Consider the following 20467-nt stretch of genomic DNA (forward strand, 5'->3'; position numbering starts at 1 on the left):
AAAGCACGGCAAAACATGATGCAGGAATCATTGACTATTTTAAAGGTGATTCTCTTGCATGACAAGATTTTAAGCTTACTGAGCGTGAGATGGGCATATAGGGTGCAACAGCAACAGATCCACCATAAACTTATTGGATGGTGGAGCTAGCTTAAGGATCAAATAGTCTACTTCTACTCCAAATTCATATGTTTGCATGTATGATGAAGTATACAAGATGAAATACTGGGTGCTTGTGATAAGGGGACAACAAAAATCATGGGTGATGCATATAAAGTGGCAAACTCAAATTAGCAATGGTAGGCTGGACAAGGTGTTCATAGAATGCTTTTGTGGCAGTTTCTTAGAACAGCATATTCTGAAACCAGTGACCAGATTATAATAATCATGGCATTGTGCATTGTGTACTTTTAGAATTTGGATTTAAGACAAAGGCAGATTGGTATTGGTTACTTCTGTGAGGGGATGTCCCTGAAAAAAAGAGTACTTCTAGAACAGTGATTAAATCCAACTTTCTGACAGACAGCAGGTGAATATGCACCCATGTGCTGATAATGGAAAGATCTTTGCACTGTTAAATTTACAGTCGAGAGTTTAAACAGGTATGGCTATTAGCTGTGTAGGATGCTCAATCTTTCAAAAAAATATTCAGTTCAGAACACATCAGTGTTGAGTTTAGAAGCCAATTTAGATTATCTCTAAAGAGGACAATTCAGGCCAGTTCAGGAAATAAGTTAGCTCAACAGAAGATATTAGTGTGTAAAACTTGCAAATTTATACTGATTGCTCAGAAATCTGCACAAGTTAAAAATGTTCAATGCTCAGATTTGTGTAAAATTCACCCTGGTAGATCTGGAGAGGACTTATTGAACTGACTTTATAATAAATGGCGAAGGAACTGTCAGGAGTAGGCTAAGTAGATTCTTAAAGTGTTCAGATCCATAGTGTAATTTATAGTGTCAGGAAACAGGTTGACAGTTTGTTTTACTGTATGCTGTGACATCATTCTAACTACTGTATATATCTAAATAGCTTGAATTGTTCTTTTTCTGTCTCCTTTTGTGATAAACTGCATTGTTGTTAAAGAACAGTATTGTTTTTAATTCATTCACAGGATGTAGACATCACTGGCTTGGCCAGCATTTGTTGCCCATCCCTGAACAACCAAAGATCAGTTGTCAGTCAACCACATTGCTGTGGGTCTAGAGTCACTTATAGGTCAGACCAGGTAAAGATGGCAGATTGCTTTCCGAAAGGACACTAGTGAACCAGATGGGATTTTCCTGAAAATAGACTCTTAATTCCAGATTTTTATTAAATTCAAATTTCATCATCTACCATAGTGGGATTTGAACTCAAATCCCCAGAACATTTCTCGGGTCTCTGGATTAGTAGTCTAGCAGTAATACCACTAGGCTATTGCCTTATCCAATATAGAGCATTATGGGAATATGTCACACTGACTAACCACCATGTTACCTAATTAACCAAGAAAACCATCTATCTGGCTAGTTTTCAATTGTTCAGTACCACAGTTTAGAATGCAGCGGGAATCAGAATGCAGTTGCAGACATTTAAGGGATATTTCAGGATACTCAGAATAGTATGCTCGTACCATAATGAAAAATATGAAGGAGAGGATCTGCAAACTGTGGTTAACTTAAAATGTTAAGGTAAGCTACTAAGTGTATAATTGTGCAAACAATGACAAATTAGTTGATTGGACATAGAATAAAGAATGGCAGCGATTGGTTTAATCAGGAGAATGAGACAAGGCTAGATAGAAGTGTAATAATGGATAGCAACAGTTTTTACAGGTGCTTAAAAAAGAAGAGTAAGTGATGTTGATCCTCAAGTGAGAGCAAATGGAGTTAATAAGGAAATGGTGTATGAAATGAACAAGCATTTTGCTTCTGTCTTTAGAGGATACAAAACATAAAAAGCTGTTCATCAGGAGGTTGAAGGAAAAGAAGTGTTTGTGAAATTACAGTTGTTAAGGAAGCTGATAAATATCTAGCTTCATTTTTGGCATTTCTGTCTTTACTGGCATTTTACAATAAGCAAATTGCTCCTATTATACTAGCCTCAACAAATACAGTTTTCACACTAGTCAAAATGTGTTCTTTGCATGGGTTTCAGACAAGAAATTCAGAAACTTGAAGACAGTGAGGACTGCAGATGCTGGAAGACAGAGTCAACAGATATGAAGCTGAAAACGCACAGCATGTCAGACTGCATCCGAGGAAAGGGAAAGGCAATGTTTCAGGACAAAACTATCAGAAATTCAGATATCTGGCTCTCTCACAAGTTGCAGGTATTTCTCTATGACAGTTCCATGGAAGGCTGTCTGATTAATAAACTTGGCTTCCTCTCTGTTGCAGAGGACTCTTCAGCAGATTAGTTCAGTCTTGAATTTCAATGGGGTAGGAATGTTGCTGCACAGATGGTGGTGTGTACATACTGAAGGGAAGCATTGTAAACGTCTCTTCAGAAGTGCTATATTTCTGCTAAAAAGCTGCCCTTGCCTTCGTGCAGCTGCCAGGTTTCCACGGTCCAGGAAAAACCAGTTTGCCCCTGTTAAAGCAGCTTTGTTAAATTACTGAAATTGTCATCCCACCTCCTGGGATTAGGTAAGTTGTTTGCCCTGAATTTATCTCATTTAAACTTGGTTGAAGGAAAGTAGCAAAGATGCTGTAAATGGAATTGAGATTATTAAATTTTGACCTCTACCCTGCCATTCCTGGAGGATTAAAATCCATCCTATGTTTCCAGGCATATCAACCTCACAGTTAACAATGGTTGCAATTATTTCCAACATTTGTCTCCACTTCCAAGGGCCTAGGAAACTGAAGCATCCCTCATCATTGGACAGCTAAATCCAGAGATGGACCTGCTGCACATTTTGCGTTCTGCACTACCACAGTTTAGCCCACATATTGAGAACAAACGAAAAGATCTTGCAGAGAATATTATCTTGATCATGGTTGTCACTCTGGTCTTAAGTTTTCAACAAGATTCTTGAGGTTGGCCTTTTCTAAATCTTCCCATTCACACCCCTCCTTTGATGATGATTCAGTTTATTTTACTGCAAATAAACTAATATTGGAGACATGCAAAGAATGAGTCAAGGGAAAACGTGCAAGTTCTTCATCTGACAAAGTATGCCTCAAAACACTTAGCTGAGATATAATCCCAACGATGACAAAATTTCTAAATATAGTATCGTGAGTGAAAACCTCATAGTTGCTTGTTTCAGTCTCCAGCCATATTTGGAATAGCTATTTGAGCTATTTATTTTACTGAGAATAAGCCCCTGCCTGTATCACAAGGCTCCAGTTGTATGATCTACAGCTACAGCTGCAATTTCCAAGGTACCTTCTCTGTTTTATAGAGAAGTTGCTTGGCATTGAAATTCTTAATGAATTGGTCATTAAAGCTATAGCATTCTTCAATGGATGTTTGCTTTTGAATTCTTTTAACTTTGTAAAACAAGGAAACCTAATGCACTATGAACTCATGAAGCTTTAGGCTAATGCCACATAAATCTGGACCAATTTTCATAAGTAATTGTTTGAGCATAATGTTACTATTGGCATACAGAGTATATTATTATTTTGCACAACAAGTTCAAGAAGGAATGAGCGAGGTGTTTGATTTAGAGGTTTGAACATCAGAGTCATAGGGTTATACAGCACAGAAACAGACCCTTTGATCCAACTCGTCCATGCTGACCAGACATCCTAAACTGCAAGTCCCTTTTGCCAGCATTTGGCCCATATCCTGCTAAATCTTTCCTACTCATATACTCATCCAGATGCCTTTTAAAATACATAATAGCACCAACCTCCATCACATCCTCTGGCAGGTCATTCCATACATTCACCACCTTCTACATGAAAAAGCTGCCCTCTAAGTCCCTCTTAAATCTTTCCCCTCTCAACTTAAACCTATTCCCTCTAGTTTTGCACTCCCCTGGCCTCAGAAGATGACCTTGGCTATTTACCCTATCCTTGGTCCTCATGATTTTACATACCTTTATAAAGTCACTCCTCAGCATCTGAAGCTCCAGGGAAAAAACGTCAACCTATTCAACTTCTCCCTATAGCTCAAACTCTCTAATCTTGGCAACAGCTCTGTAAATATTTTCTGAACCCTTTCAAGTTTGGCAACATCTTTCTGATAGCAGGAAGATCAGATTGAATGCAGTATTTCAAAATTGGCCTCTCCAATGTCCTCCACATTGTTGGCATCTTATTCTTATCCTTAATGCACTGACCAATAAAAGACAAGCATGCCAAACACCTTCTTCAAAATTTTGCCTACACATGACTCTATTTTCAAGGAACTATGCACCCATACCCCTAAGTGTCTTTGTTCGGCACCACTCCCCAGGCCTTACCATTAACTATATAAGTCCTGTCTGATTTGCTTTTCCAAAATGCAGCACTTCACATACATCTAAATTAAACTCCATCTGCCACTGTTCGGTCAGTTGACCCATTTGATCAAGGTCCCATTGTACTCTGAGATAATGTTCTTCACTTTATACTACACCATCAAATTTCCTATCATCTGTAGACTTACTAACCATACATTCTATCTTTGGATCCAAATCATTTGTACAAATGATGAAAAGCAATGGATCCAGCACCACTGATCACAGGCCCGTAGTCTGAAAAACAATCCTCCACCACTACCCTCTGTCTCGTACCTTCAAGCTAATTTTGTATCTAATTGACTACCCCCCCCTCCCATTCCATGTGATTTAACCTTGTTAACTAGTCTACCATGCAAAGACTTGCTAACAGCCTTGCTGAAGTCCATTAGGACAATGTCTACCTTACTGCCTTCATCAATCTTCTTCATTACTTCTTCAAAAAACTCAGTCAAGTTAGTGACACACATTTTCCTGCACACAAAGCCATGTTGACTATCCCTAATCAGTCCTTGTCTTTCCAAATGCATGTAAATCCTGTCCCTCGGAATCCCCTCCAACAACTTACCCATCAGTCTGTAGTTCTTTGTCTTTTCCTTATCACTTCATTTAATTAATGGTACATTAGCCAACCTCCAGCCTTCCAGTATATCATTCATGGCTATAGATGGTACAAATTTCTCAGCAAGGAGCCCAGCAATCTTCTCCCTAGCTCCCACATAATGTCTGGGATACATCTGATCAGATTGACCTGAAGGTAGGAGACCTTCAAAAGGATCGGTGCTGGGTCCACTGCCTTTTGTCATTTAAATAAATGATTTGAATGTGAAAATAGGAGTTATGCTTAATCAGTTTGCAGATGATATCAAAATTGGTAGTGTAGTGGACAGCAAAGAGGTTACCTCAGAGGTCAATGGCACCTTGATCAAATGGGCCACTGGGCCGAGGAGTCCCACTGACCTTTGGGGGCGGGGTGGGGGGTATCCATAGAACAGTCTCAGTCATACCCATATAATTTCACTGGATGTTCTCCTAGGAATATCCTCCCTGTGTACGGCCATAACGTTATCCTTAAACAAAAACATCACTCCCTTCCTGTCCTGATCCACTTTCTATCCTTTCTATAACATGTACACTCTAGAACATTAAGATGTCAGTCTTGTCCCTCCCTGAGCCATGGTACTGCATTAGCTATAATATCCTAGTCCCATGTTCCCAACCTTGCCCCGAGTCATCTGCCTTACCTGTCGGGCCTCTTGCATTGACAAAAATGCAGTTTAATTTATCAGTCTTACCTTGCTCTCTGTCTTGCACTTCCCTGCCTTTACTATTTAGCTTGCTGCTCTTCTCTACCGTACCACCCTCAGATTTAACTCTTTCTTCATTAGCTCTTTGGATCCTATTCTATCCAACTAGTTCAAAGCCTCCCGTGCAGCACTAGTAAATCTCTATGCCAGGATATCAGTCCCCTTCAAATTCAGGTCACCCCATCCTTCTCGTACAGGTCACTTCTAACCCAGAAGAGATCCCAGTGATCCAAAATGTGAATCCTTGCCTCCTGCACCAGCTCCTCAGATAGGACAGAATAATAAGTTGAAAGATGTTTTAAAAAATTACAGGACAGCCAAATAAAACAGGCATTCTACATCTTGAAACTCGACTTGGTCAATAGGACAAGGCATTTAGATTGCATGCATTATTTTTGTTTTAAAGGCAGTTTCAAAGCCAGATTTAGAAAACCCACTATTTTTCTTTGCATTTACAAAATTTGTCAGTTAGATAACTGCTCAATTAACATTCTTTAAATGTTTGTATTTTGTCCATGTGTTATTTCAGCCACTTTACAATGTGTTAAGGTGCTTTCTGCCTATAAAACTGTTTCAAGCCTTTCCATTGAAACAATGTTGACATGTTGCTGATTTGACATTTTTACCATTCTCAAAGCATTTATATGTCATGTGCCAGTTTCATATAAAGCAAAACATCATCGGTCTATGAACTATTTAAGTGCAGGTAATAATAATGGAGCTTAAAATAATATATGGTGTCAAAAGCATGAGAAATAAGAGATATAACTTAATCGGAATGTAATAATGGGAAATATAGAGAAATATTGCATGATTCTACCCATGAATTGACATTTCTAAGGCTTTTCTACTTTATATTTTAAGTTAACTATGTTATGTGAAATATAATAGCTTCAGGGGAGAGGCAGGGGAAGGGTTTTCCCCACTTATGTTAATGTTTGTTAAAGGAACTAAAGATTATCCTGGACTGAGTGACCCCTCAGACTGGTTCATTATTCACTCATATTTCAGATTAATTATGTCTAAATATTGTAAAATTGTTTACAATAATTGCACATGGGAATAACAATCATGAATGTTTTGCATTACTGTTGAATTTTGTTTTTAGCATTTAACTTTCACAGATGCAAGATTATGAACAGTGTATATCTTTTCCTGTCAGATTATTACATCCTAATTGTACTGTTAACCACACATCACAAACAGCCTATCAAGTAATTAATGTGCAGTCAGTAGCATTCGACAGAGATCTGATTCACATAAAGTTGGATTTCTTGAAGAAGAAACAGCTTGAAAAAAACTGTTCAGGAAGAAACTAACAGATGGAACAGAGTAAAGACCTTACACAATATTTGGAGCAACTCATGAACATGCATCTGATGTTGAGCTATTGTCCCAGATTCAAAAGCTACAAGAATTAAATGAATGCATATACTTGTCTCATGCATCTGTTTCAATTCTTGAATTTGTGCCTGAGGTTAGCACACACAAGGCTAAAAAAATAGAAAACTTTGTGCCTCCTGCATTTTGTTACATTTTACATTCTGGTAAAGAGGAGCCCATTATCTCAAGTTACTACACCACTAAAGCTGCAAATTATACTGCTCTTTTCTCCAACAAAATAGGTCAACAATTTACCAGTCATGACAAAGGTTAGGAGCATTTCACTTTGGAATGGCTGTGGCACATGATGATGCAATTTTTGTAAGCAACCCACATAGTGAAAATGTTAGATTGTTCGGATAGGTTTTATGCCTCTTTCAATGGCAAACAACAGCCAAAGTCGAAAAGGCCACTCAGTGAAACAGCTATTTCAATCAACAGTTGGGGTTTTTAGTTCTTGTTGATTACAATAAAAATGTTTCTTCATTTGTGAATACAAGGGGGATGATATTAATTGACGCACGGTGGTTCAGTTGGGCAGCACAGTGGCTCAGGGGTTAGCACTGCTGGCCCACAGTGCCAGAGAGCCAGGTGCAATTCTATGCAGAAGCAACTGTGTGAAGTTTGCACATTTTCCGCATGCATGCATGAGTTTCTTCTGGGTGCTGTAGTTTCCTCCCACAATCCAAAGATGTGCAGGTTAGGTGAATTGGCCATGGTATTCCAAGGATGTGCAGACTAGGTGGATTAATTATGAAAAATGCATGGTGACAGGGGTATTGTAGGGGGTAGTAACCCATCTCCCCAACTGTATTTGCAGCTTTTCTAACTTCTTGGAACTGCCATCCACATTCTTGAAGATCCCTCAATCTCACTGTAGCTATCAACCATCGTTTCACATTGTTTAGAAGAACTATTTTGTTTACAGCACAATCTGATACTCAGTGGGATGATTTTCAGAGGTTCAGTGTGGACTCAATGAGCCGATGGCCTGGTTCCACACTTAGAGATTATGTGATTCAATGACTGACAATGTGCACTTGGAGGTCTTTATATTATGATCATTGACTGTATCAATGGTGAAAGTTTGCATTTATAAGCAGTGAAGGGTCTCACAAATCCAAGACTTTTGTCCTGTGCCAAAGAAGACAACATTACTATCACAGCCATAATTGTGTGAAATTATTTTATAAGACTGGGAACCTCCAGTGAAGCACATGTCCCAAGTACAGAAGCAATAGAGAACTTCAATAAGTAATAAGTGCCTGTGTAGACAGGGATATTCTTATTTTACGACTGCATAATGCTGTAAACAAAGTAGTTCTTCTAAACAATGTGAGACAATGGTTGATAGCTATAGTGGCAGTGGGATTGGGGGATCTTCAAGAATATGGATGGCAATTTCAAGAAGGTAGAAAAACAGATACAGTTGGGAGATGGGTTATTTCTAGCGAAGGTAGGAAAGGTAGGTAGGTGGTACAGTGACAGCCAAGTTTCTGAATTCAAGGCTGGCTCTACTGTAATGAGGGGTACATTATTTTCTAAACTATCGATTGTGATAGAGGGCTCTCTAGTCAGAGGCACAGACAGGTGTTACTGCGGCTGACAACAAAACATGAAAATGGTGTGCTGCCTGCTAGATGCCAGGGTCAAGGATGTCTCAGAGAGGGTGCAGAATATTCTCAAAGCGGACAGAGGCCAGCAGGAAATCATTGTACATTGGAACCAATAACACAGGCAGCGAATAGGACATAGTCCTGAGGAGAGAATATGGGAAATTAGGCAGGAGGTTAAAAAGTAGGCGCTTGAGAGTTGTAATATATGAATTAGAATAGATTAGAATATCTGGAATACAGGCCTGACAGCTAAGGCAGATGCTTGGGAATATGGGACTGGGATATCATAGCTATTACAGAGATAAGGCTCAGGAATGGATCAGACTAGCAGCTTAATGTTCCAGGGTACAGATCCTATTGGAAGGAAAGAAAGGATGGGAAAGGGAGGAGGAGAAGTAACGTTTTTGATTAGGGATAACATTATGTCTGTAATTAGGGAGGATCTTCCTAGGAGTATGTGCAGTGAAGTTGTATGGGTGGAGCTGAGAAATAAGAAAGGGATGATCACCTTATTGAGATTTCACTGTAAAACCCTAATAGTCAGCCAAAAATTGATAAGCAATTTTTTAAGGTGATCTCAGATATCTGTAAGAATACTAGGGTGGTAATGGTAGGGTATTTTCACTTTCCAAACATAATCTGAGACTCCGTAGGGATTGGATGGAGAGGAATTTGTTAAGTGTGCACAAGAAAATTTTCGTGTTCAGTATTTGGATGTAGCTAGTAGAAAAGGAGCAAAAGTTGACCTTCTCTTGGCAAATAAGGCAAGCAAGTGAATGAGGTGTCAGTGGCGGTCTACTTAGGGGCAAGTGATCATAATTCTATTATTTTAAAATAGTTATGGAAAAGGACAGATCTGATCTAAACGTTAAAGTTCTAAATTGGAGGGAGGCCAATTTTGATGGCATTAAGTGTGAGTTTTCAAAAGGTGATTGGGGGCAATATTCACAGTTATTCATAAACATAGGGACAGCTGGAAGTGGGAACTTTCAAAAATGAAATAACATGAGTCTAGAGATGTTATGTTCTTGTTAGGGTGAAGGGCAAGGCTGGGAGGTGTAGCGAATGCTGGGTGACTGAAAAAATTGAGGATCTGATCAAGAAAAGAAGGAAGCATATGTCAGGTACAGATAGCAGGGATCAAGTGAATCCCTATAAGGGCAGTAGGTGTATACATAACAGGGAAATCAGGAGAGGATAGAAGGGGACATGAGATAGCTTTGGAAAATAGGGTTAAGAAGAATCCAAAGGGTTTCTCAAATGCATTAAGGACAAAAGAGTAATTACAGACAGACTGAGGCCCCTTTAAGATCAGCAAGGCCACCTAAGTGTGGAACTGCAGGAAATGAATGACATACTAAACAAATATTTTGCATCAGTGCTTCCTCTGGAGAAAAATATGGAAGATAGAGAACTTAGGGAAATAAATAGCAACATTTTGAAAAGTGCCCATATCTCAAAGGAGGTGGTGCTGGATGTCTTAACACACATAAAGGTGAATAAATCCTTAGTATTTGATCTGGTTTACCCGAGAAGCTAGGGAAGTGATTGCTAGAACGCTTGCTGAGATATTTGCATCATTATAAGCCACGGGGGAGTTGCCAGAAGACTGGAGGTTGGCTTATATGGTGCCGTTTTTTAAAGAAAGCTGGTATGGAACAGCCAGGGAATTACAAACCTTTGAGCCTGATATCAATGGTGGACAAGTTGTTCCAGGGGATTCTGAAGGACAGGATTTAATGCATTTGGAAAGGCAAGGACTGATTATGGATAGTCAACATGGCTTTGTGCATGGGAAGTCATGTCTGACACCCTTGATTGGGATTTTTGAATAAGTGACAACACCCTTGATTGGGATTTTTGAATAAGTGACAAAGAGGATTGATGAAGGCGGAGTAGTGAACATTGTCTGTATAGATTTCAGTAAGGAGCTTGACAAGGTTCTGATTGGTAGACTGGTTAACAAGGTTAGATCACATGGAATACAGGGAGAACTAGCCTTTTGGATACAAAATAGGCTTGCAAGTAGGTGACAGGGGGTGATGGAGGAGGGTTACTTTTCGGACTGGAGGCCTGTGACCAGAGGTGTCCGACATGGGTTGGTGCTGCACTTATTGCTTTTTCTCATTTAAATAAGTGATTTGGATGTGAATATAGGGTGTTTGGTTTGCAGATGACACCAAAATTGGTCGTGAGGTGAACAGCAAAGAAGGTTACCTCAGAGTACAACAGGACCTTGATCAAATTGGCTGATAGGTCAAGGAGCGGCAGATGCAGTTCAATCCAGATAAATGTGAGGTGCAACATTTTGGTAGGGCAAATCAAGACAGGAATTATACACTTAAGGGTAAGGTCCTGAGGAGTGTTGCCAAATAAGGAGGTTCATAGTTCCTTGATAGTGGAATCATAGGTAGACAGGGCAGTGAAGAAGGCATTTGGTATGTTTGTGTTTATTGGTCAGTGCATTGAGTATTGAAATTGGGAGGACATGTTGCAAGTATACAGAACATTGGTTGGGCCACTTCTGAAATACTGCATTCATTTCCAGTCCTCCCTCTGCAGGAAGGATGTTGTGAAACTTAAAAGGGTTCAGAAAGGTTTTACAAGGATGTTGCCAAGCTTGGAAGGCTTGAGCTATAGGGAGAGGTTGAATAGGCTAGGGCTGTTTTCCCTGGAGTATAAGGGGCTGAAAGGTGGCCTAATAGGAGTTCATAAAATCATGAGCAAAATGGATAGGGTGCATTGTCAAGATCTTTTCCCCAGGGTAGGGCAGTCCAAAACTAGTGGGAGTAAGTTTAAGGTGGGAGGGAGGGAGGTGAAAAATTTTGAAAAGGACATAAGGGGCAACTTTCACATAGAGGGTGGTGTGTGCATGGAATGAACTGCCAGAGGAAGTGGTGAAGGCTAATATAACTACAACATTTAAAAAACATCTGGGTGGGCATATAAATAAGAAGTGTGCAGTGTGCAGAGGGATATGGGCCAAATGCTGGCAAATGGCGCTACATCTATTTAGGATAACTGGTTAGCATGGACAAGTTGGACCGAAGAGTCTGTTTCCGTGCTGTACATCTCTATGACTCTTTGACTGGGGCTGACACCAAATAGACAGTTAAATTATATAAAATGCAAATGCTAAAAAAAAGTTACATCTCTAAATCAAAGGAGGCACTAGTACATATAACTACCCTTTTGCATCCCATTTTGATAAAGATACAATAACCTATCTTTACAATTGACCTCTATTGGTTTTGAGAAATTTACAAATGTGATTTACAAATTCAATCCATGTCCAGAAGACACTTTTAAAATTGAAACACATTTAAGAAACCATAAAATTAGAATAGAGAGGTGATAAACAGAATGCTTTACAGTCCATGATATGAAAAATCTGTGAACAAAAATAACTCCCCTTTATATAAGTATGAAATAAATTGCAAAGGAATATCACAAGAAGCTGAGAGATAATGTTATTATCAGGAACAACCAACTGAGTTTTAAACTCATGTATTACAAACTTAGCTGTTAATCATTCAGTATTGATTCAATCCTATGAGAAGAGATTTTGTGTGCACGCCAGGTACTAAAATCACAAATTCATTCTTTACAAATGTATCTATATTTATGGTCTGCATGATATTTGAATATCTTTCTCCAGGCCCCAATATCTTTCTTAGTGAAGGGTTGTTTTTAAACGACTTGAATCCCTGGATTATGAGATGTTGTAAAAGCCATTCATTATTCCTTATTACAAGTTTTTTTTTGTCATTAGCGTCCTTCTATCTGCGTAAGGTGATGGACAAGCAGCAAGTCCATTAGGGATGAAAAAGTTTCACAAAATTCCTTTTCATAAAGTTTGTTCAGCAAGCTTTGGTTAGTATATCATTTATATTGAATTCCTCGCAATAAATTGAAATGTCAAAGCAGAGACTACTCAAGTTCAGCTTTCAATTGCTAAGAATTACAATTATGAAAACAACAAGAATGTCAGAATTCAAAAATAATAACATTTTCTTCATTTTTACTGAATACAGAAATGGCACAAAAGAAATACTTTACCTGTGTTCGTCTCAGGTAAAATACAGCAATGCTTCTGCAGAATACGTGGTATCTGTGCAAGGAATACAAAATAATATTATTTATAAAATGCAATGCTAAAATTTGACTCCATTCTTGTCCTTTAAAACCATTAGTCCATGAGAAAATAATTTGGTTTTTATCAGGCCATTTTAGGCACTAAAAGTCTATTCAGCCACATGAGCCTGCACCATAAGTCAGTCAGATCCCAGTTGATCTGATATGCATTTAATTCTCCTTTCACCCATTCCCCCCACACCCCCACAACTCTCAACTCCTTATCACTTCACCTAGCTTGAATATATTTGTTAGGAAGGGGAAATCAAGCCCCTCTGATAATTAAAATCGAAACATAACCTTCTATCTGTTATGGTGGGAGCAGCAGTCTCCTTCTAATAATTCAACCCAAACCATCCAGAGAAGCTTGCCTCTCCTTGCCTAATCTGTTAAAAAAAAAGGTGTGGTTAAATGAAAGAAAACCCCTGATATTCACTTTTATAAGCAACTTGTAACAATTTATTTATTTAACCCGATCAGTGAACTAATTAACAGAACTACTAACAAATTGAACAATTCCTTCTTAACTACTGACTATCTCCAAACAGAACAAAATTTTAATGGCATGCTGTTCCAGTACGTAAAAGCCTCACTTGTAAAAGCCCAAGTAATAATAAAACTAAATTAAAACTTAGACTCTCAAAAGTACAACCAAGTTAAGTCTTCTGAAATGTTCTTTGCCTCCTCCGCTGATCCTTCTGTCAGGATTGCTTTCTCTGGAAATTCTTCCATCAGGAATCTTAGTTAGGAGTGCCGTGGTATTTTTATGAATAGATGGTGCTTTTTCAAAGAGATTAGAGATTTCTGTGAGAGCCAGATATTTACTCTTCAGATGGCAGTTTGTTCTCAGTTTGTTTGATTTTCAAAAGCCCTCTTCTCATATACCCCCAACAACCCGCCAGTTTGCTTATAAAAGGATTGGTCTGAGGTTGCCAAAACATCAGATTTAAATTCAATTGGTTTTCAATTTCCAAGTGCTTGGTTTAAATTAATTGGCTGATCTTCAAGCTAGTTACCAAAATATCAAAACAAGCCTAAGGTTTCCAATCACACAGCCAATTGATACATATTTCAATTTCAGAACTGTCTGCACCTCTTCAGCTGCTTACAAACACATTTTCATTTAAATCCCAAACCTTAGAAAAGCATATCCCCTCTTAAAGGGACTACGCACTCTTGCTTCCACTACCATTTAAAAAAATTTTACCTTCCTGCCTTCCAATTCACAAGCACTCGACACAAATTTGCAACACTATTTGATATATTTACTCTTGCACAAGGGGAATTCTCTCAACATTTCTGCCGTTAAGTCTACTCGGAATCTTATATAATTTAATAAAATCACCTTGTTCTTCTAAACGCAAATGAAAAGCTTTAGGTTCAACATGCTCAACCTATCGTCATTAAACAACACTCTTGTTCCTTGACATGGCTTTTTGAATCTTCTCTGAAATGTCTCCATTCCCAAAGGCAGCCAAAATTGCACAAAGTACTCTGGTTTATCTCATCAATGCCTTGTGTAGTTGAGCAAGACTTATTAACTTTTATATTTCACCCTCGCAATAAAATCCAGAATTTCATTTGCATTCTTAATTACTTGCTGTGCAAGCATGCTGGCTTTCTGCCTTTCTTTTATGAGGATACCTATTCCCCTCTGTACCACAGAATTTAGAAAGGTCTCTATTTAAATAATACTGTTTTACTACTCCTCCTGGCAAAGCAGACAACCTCGCGTTGGCCCACATTACGCTTCAGCTGCCAAATGTTGACCACTCCTTTAATGCATTGACAGCCTTTTGCAAACACGGTTTGCTTTCCTACCTAAGTTCATGTCATTAGCAGATGTGGCTACAACAATCAATCTCTTTGTTAAAGCCATTACTAAAACAAGTAAATAGTTGAGGTCCCAGCACTGATCCCTGCAACATTCCACTGGGGGTTAACCAGTTGTGAACCTTGAAGTGACCCACTTAATCCTAATTCTATTTCTTGTAAATTATGCAATCCTCTAGCCATGCTAATTCATTACCCCATTGCCATATTCTCTCATCTTATAGTGTCATACAACACGGAGACAGACTCTTCAGTCCAACTTGTTCATGCCAACCCAGTTTCTCAAACTAAACTAGTGCCATTTGCCTCGATTTGGCTCAAATCCTTCTAAACCTTTCCTATTTGTGCACCTGACCAAATATCTTTTAAAGCTGTAACTGTACCAGCATCTATCACTTTCTCAGGCAGTTCATTCCATGCACGCACCACAACTCAGTGAAAAAGTTGCCCTCTAAGTCCTTTTTAAAATCATTTCCCCTCTCACCTTAAACCCATGCCCTCTAGTTTTGGACTTCCCTACTCTCGGGAGAAGACATTTTCTCTTCACCTTATCTAAGCTCCTCATGATTTTATAAGCCTCTATAAAGGTCACCCCTCAACCTTTACACTTCAGTGAAAATGTCCCAGCCTATGTAGCCTCTCCTTATAACTCAAATGCTCCAGTCACAGTAACAACCTTGTAAATATTTTCTGAACCCTCTCCGATTTAATACTATCCTTTCTACAGCAAGGTGACCAGAAATGAATACAGTTCTCTAAAAGTGGCCTCATCAATGTCCTGCACAGCCACGACATGTTGAAGAAGGTCCCGACCCGTAACTTCAGCCTTCCTGCTCCTCTGATGCTGCCTGGCCTGCTGTGTTCATCCAGCTCCACACTGTGTAGCCTCATGTCTAAGATTGTAAAACTACTAGAATCCATTAATAAAGAGACGATAGCAGGATATTTTTAGGACATTATAATAGAAATAAACAGAATCAACATGCCTTTGTGAAGGGAAAATTATGTTTAATAATTTTATTTGAGTTATTTAAGCAAGTAATAAGCAAGGTAAACAAAGAGAGCCAATAGATGCAACATATTTGGACTTCCAAAGATATTTGACAAGTCCGGACAAAAGAATGTGCTGTGTTCCTCCATCTCCACACCGTGTTATCTCAGGCTCCAGCATCGGCAGTTCTCACCATCTCTTAGATATGAGGCTGCCTGGCTTATTATTTTTTGCTGTCTATCTCTCTGTTTATTTTTCAAAGTGAGACTATATTGCAAATATAACGTGAAGGAGAACATCACATTAGATTCATTTCGTAAATGTATGTTTTAAAGTTAATTATTGTTTAAAACAAAAAGTGAAGCAGATACTACTGTAATTGTTTTTAAATCAAAATTCAATTACTGTTCTGTTCTGTTGAAATATGCTGTTGCAGAATACCACAGAAATATGTGATGATTCTCTTTGTGTTGTTGAGGTGGGATTTTTGCAATAGTATTTAAAACACTTGTATTTTAACAATAGTGTTCAATTTATAATAATGGAATATAAATAAACATTTACTGTAACTTGGATGGTAGATGCGTTTCAATATATCTTCTATAACTTACCAAGTATCTTTTGTAAATATTTTAAAATCATTTTGTTGCTATTAATTGCAAATTAATTCTGTTTTGGAATGTCATAATAAAAACAGCACAATCATATGACCATACATATCAGGAACCACATGGGCCCACAAGCTTGCTCTGCCAGTCATGAGATCATTGCTGATATGTTTGTGCTCCAACCTTCACATTCCCAAGATACCCAATTCTTTTTTTTTAGGCAAGGGAATCAATCTATCTTGCTATGTTTCCATCCGAGGGAAAATTATGTATGTTGATATCAAATTGCAGATTGCCAAATTCAAAAGTTATAGAATTTTCAGAATACTAAGTTAATACATGTTTAATACAAATTTTTTTTATTGTAGAAAGTAGATGATAACGTGTCAGCTGTTGGTGAGAAATCAGAGAAATAATCATAAAACATCACAAATTAAAATCAGTTTCCGATGTATACAAAAGGTTTACTTGAAATAATCATCAAGGATGTGAAAATGATACCAAGCTCTTATTCTGCTAACATGTTTAGTAGAAATATGTGGCACAAAGTCACATTTTTCTTTGAACAACATTATATCTTCAACGGGCCTAAATCAACACTTCCAAACAGAGATAATGGGAACTGCAGATGCTGGAAAATCCGAGATAACAAAGTGTGGAGCTGGATGAACACAGCAGGCCAAGCAGCATCTTAGGAGCACAAAAGCTGACGTTTCAGGCTTAGACCCTTTTGATGAAGGGTCTGGGCCTGAAACGTCAGCTTCCAAACAAACAGTTAGGTAGAGAATTTGAGGGTATATTCTTGCCCAACAAAACGAATCAAATTCCCCAATAGTTGTTGAAGCAGCTGTTCACTAGTCCACCTGCATTGTTTCTTTTTTATTCCTCGCAGGTTTGAAAAGTTAAGGATTTTCCCACTGTTTTGGTGAATGTATGTTCAGCAAAGCACCAACTGATTTGCATTCTAGGTTAATGTCATCTCAAGTGATATCAGACCATGCCTCAATTTGGATAAACAATTACAAATGCTACACAGGAAGCCAATGTTTGAGGGATGACTGGAGGCCCTCGCTTCATGCAGAGCTTGCTTGCCCTGAACACATTTGGCTCTGTTCTCCTTAAATGCCAAAATTGTTTGATTATAGACATTTCTCCATTATAAAATTAATAAAAAGTTGAAGAATTTCAATCTCCAACCAGAAATGTATTAAATTAAAAAGACAAGCAGAGGTTCTATATTAAATTCGAAACTGACTCCAAAATGGAGTGAGACCTTCTCCTCAAAGGAGTAGCATTCAACTTCACTTGTGCCAGGTTCAGCTCTGACTTTGGAATATATTGCATAACTCCAATGTTGGTGTTATCATTACTCCAATGCAAAACTTTTCCACAATAATGTTAAAGTTAGTCATTTGGTAATATAGAATTTGAGCACTGTCGAAAAAAAATGTTTCAACTAAATGTCTTTTTTTAAAAATGCTACAACTATGAATTAAAATCTACATTTGCAAGAAAAATTTTTGGAACGAATTTCAAAATTAACTGATCTCCCTACGGCATGCATGCTTCCAGAATGTACAATACCTGCTTCAGTCCAAATGAGTCATAATAAGGGAGTTATTATAGTTCTTACGGCTAAAGGGATCAAAGGGTATGGGGAGAAAGCAGGAACAGGGTACTGACTTGGATGATCAGCCACAATTATACTGAATGATGCAGCACACTCGAAGGGTCAGATGACCTACGCCCACTCCTCTGTTCTAATAAATGATAAAGAATTGCCATTGCCAGTTAAAAGGTATTTAAGATGATCTAACTGAATTTATACCAGCTCATATTTAGCCAAAATCTAGCACAGAATAATTTTCAGGGTTTTGAAAACTGCTTATCTTTCTTTGTGAGAACACAAAATTACGTTCTAAAAAATGTTTTCTGAAAGGTATGCAAACAAGGATAACAGACCAATGGATTGACAAAGATTCTGTCTGTCATATTAATCATTGTTACATTGATTGCATGTTGTTTTAGGCCATTAAGTGATTTCACAGATATAAATTGTTACAAATAGTTTATTAAATTGTCTATTGTGTTTATGTTTAATGACACAGAAACTTAAATCATAAATCCACATTTGTATGAACTATTTGGTTAAATAAATTGAGGGTTTAATTCACACATACTAATTTTTGCTAAAATATTACAACCAAAATTTAAAACTTTGCTAACTTGGAGTCAAAATCATTTAGTGCGGCTGGTATAATGCTTCCATTCATTATGAGCTAATTGAGAGCAATACTTCTAACAAAAATACACAACATGGGCACAAGACAAAATAAACAACAAGTTTATAAAGGAACCTCTGATAGTAAACCAGCATTAAATGGTTCATTATCCACCTTACAATACCTGCTTCAGTCCAAATGAGTCATAATAAGGAAGTTATTACAGTTCTTACGGCTAAAGGGATCAAAGGGTATGGGGAGAAAGAAAATTTGAGATTACTGTCATGTTAAAATGACTGAGTCAAATTAATTTAGAACTTTATTTCTTAGATGAATGACAAGTTAATAGTATTGGATAGTCAAAATGATTGAATAGATTAGACTCAGTATGCTTGTAGAATCAAAGTTTTCAGAATGAGCATGACCATGCCCCTTGCCATGAATTGGCAGGATATACCACTGGCATCCTGCAGGATGGTGTTAGCCTTCTGACATGTCAGAAGAAAGAAATATGATCCATTTGTGTGGCTCTACCAATCAGAGATGCAATTTCAATTGTACAAAGACGCTTCCTTATAAAAACCAAAAGAACTCCTCGTCAACAAATTTAAAAATGACTAAGGAATAGTTTAATTCTAGTTTGTTAATAAACTAGGACTGAAGATTGAAAAATGAAGGCTGAAAATACAGAACTCAAATTTAACATTGAAATGCGTTAAACTTTCTGTTTATCACTGATTTTCAAAGAAAACTCAATTAATTCATTAATCTGATCATGAGAAAGACCAATCTTTCTTGCGTTAATCACCTCTGAAATGTCAGCACTGACAAAAATAATTTTGTGATGACTTAGCTGCACAGTTTGTATGAAGATCCAGGCAACAAATCATTTAATTTAAATTTCTATATAGGACCTTTTGTTGCGAAGTTGGATAGAGTACTTGTGGATTGGGAGGCAGCAAGTTAGAATTTGGTGTTTGTAAAATGTTAAGGGGAAAGCATTGTGTGGTCCTTTTAAAAGATGAGTGCTTTTTCTCAACTTAGGGATGCAAAATGGAGGTTTGTGAGCAAGAGCTCGAATGTTTGCAAGTACACTGAGAGCACCAGATCTGAAACATTTGAATTGAAAACCTATACAGTTAGCAGGCCAAGCAGCTGTTCTGTTTTGTTACCAAGACAACAAGTTTTTGAATTTAGCCAATCAATTTCAACAATGCATTTAGATACCAAAAACCAATTAAATTTAAATATGATGGTTTTGACAACAAAGGACCAACCCTAGTGTAAGAAATTGATATGTCATCAAGGGTATAAAAGAAAAGGGCAGTTGGATAAAGATGGGAGAGCTAACTGATATCTGCCAAAGTTTATAGCTCTCAGCTTGCAAGAAAGAATAGTTGGCTCTCATTGACTTCTCTAAGTCTTGGGGAAGGCACTATCTAAATCAAAGGTACCAATGTCATAAGTAGTTAATATTCCTGACAGAAGAATCGACGGAGCAGGCATTTCTGACAGAGGATCAACGGAGAATGCACAGAGCATTCTGGAAGACACACAACCTGGCTGTAATTTCAAGATCAAATTCTAATTTTGATTTGTTTTATACAATTAAGACTTCTAGTTATTGGAACAGCATAGTATTGAATATTGTTTTATTCGGGAATTGTAGTTAGAAGGGGGTTATTCAGTTTGTTAAGTTTAGTTAATTTGTTCACTATTAGAGTTAGGTAACTAATTTTTTACTTATTGTAAAGTGAGCGTCAGGGGCTTATTTTATTTATAGACATATAAAAGTCAGCAAATAGAAGTTGCTGAAAGGCAGGTTACACCACTTTTCATGCTCCTTTTACATTTTACAAGGAGGTGCTCCTCTTTGGATATAATAAGTTTTAGTTCTCAGATGGCGATCAACCTCCACTTTATAACTACAGGACCTCC

The 20467-nt window shown here is 37.8% G+C and overlaps 1 protein-coding gene across 2 annotated transcripts in view; it reads right to left on the reverse strand.

Moving 5' to 3' along the window:
* Positions 1-20467, reverse strand: part of dlgap2a (discs, large (Drosophila) homolog-associated protein 2a) — an 894975-nt gene that overhangs the window by 816890 nt on the left and 57618 nt on the right. For both annotated transcript variants that reach the window (XM_048531787.2, XM_048531786.2), the window contains exon 2: positions 12801-12852. In XM_048531787.2, coding sequence (XP_048387744.1) covers positions 12801-12852 — 52 coding nt within the window. The remainder of the gene's footprint in view (positions 1-12800; positions 12853-20467) is intronic.

This window comes from Stegostoma tigrinum, chromosome 4 (genome assembly GCF_030684315.1).
Source record: "Stegostoma tigrinum isolate sSteTig4 chromosome 4, sSteTig4.hap1, whole genome shotgun sequence".
Classification (NCBI taxonomy): Eukaryota; Metazoa; Chordata; class Chondrichthyes; order Orectolobiformes; family Stegostomatidae; genus Stegostoma; species Stegostoma tigrinum.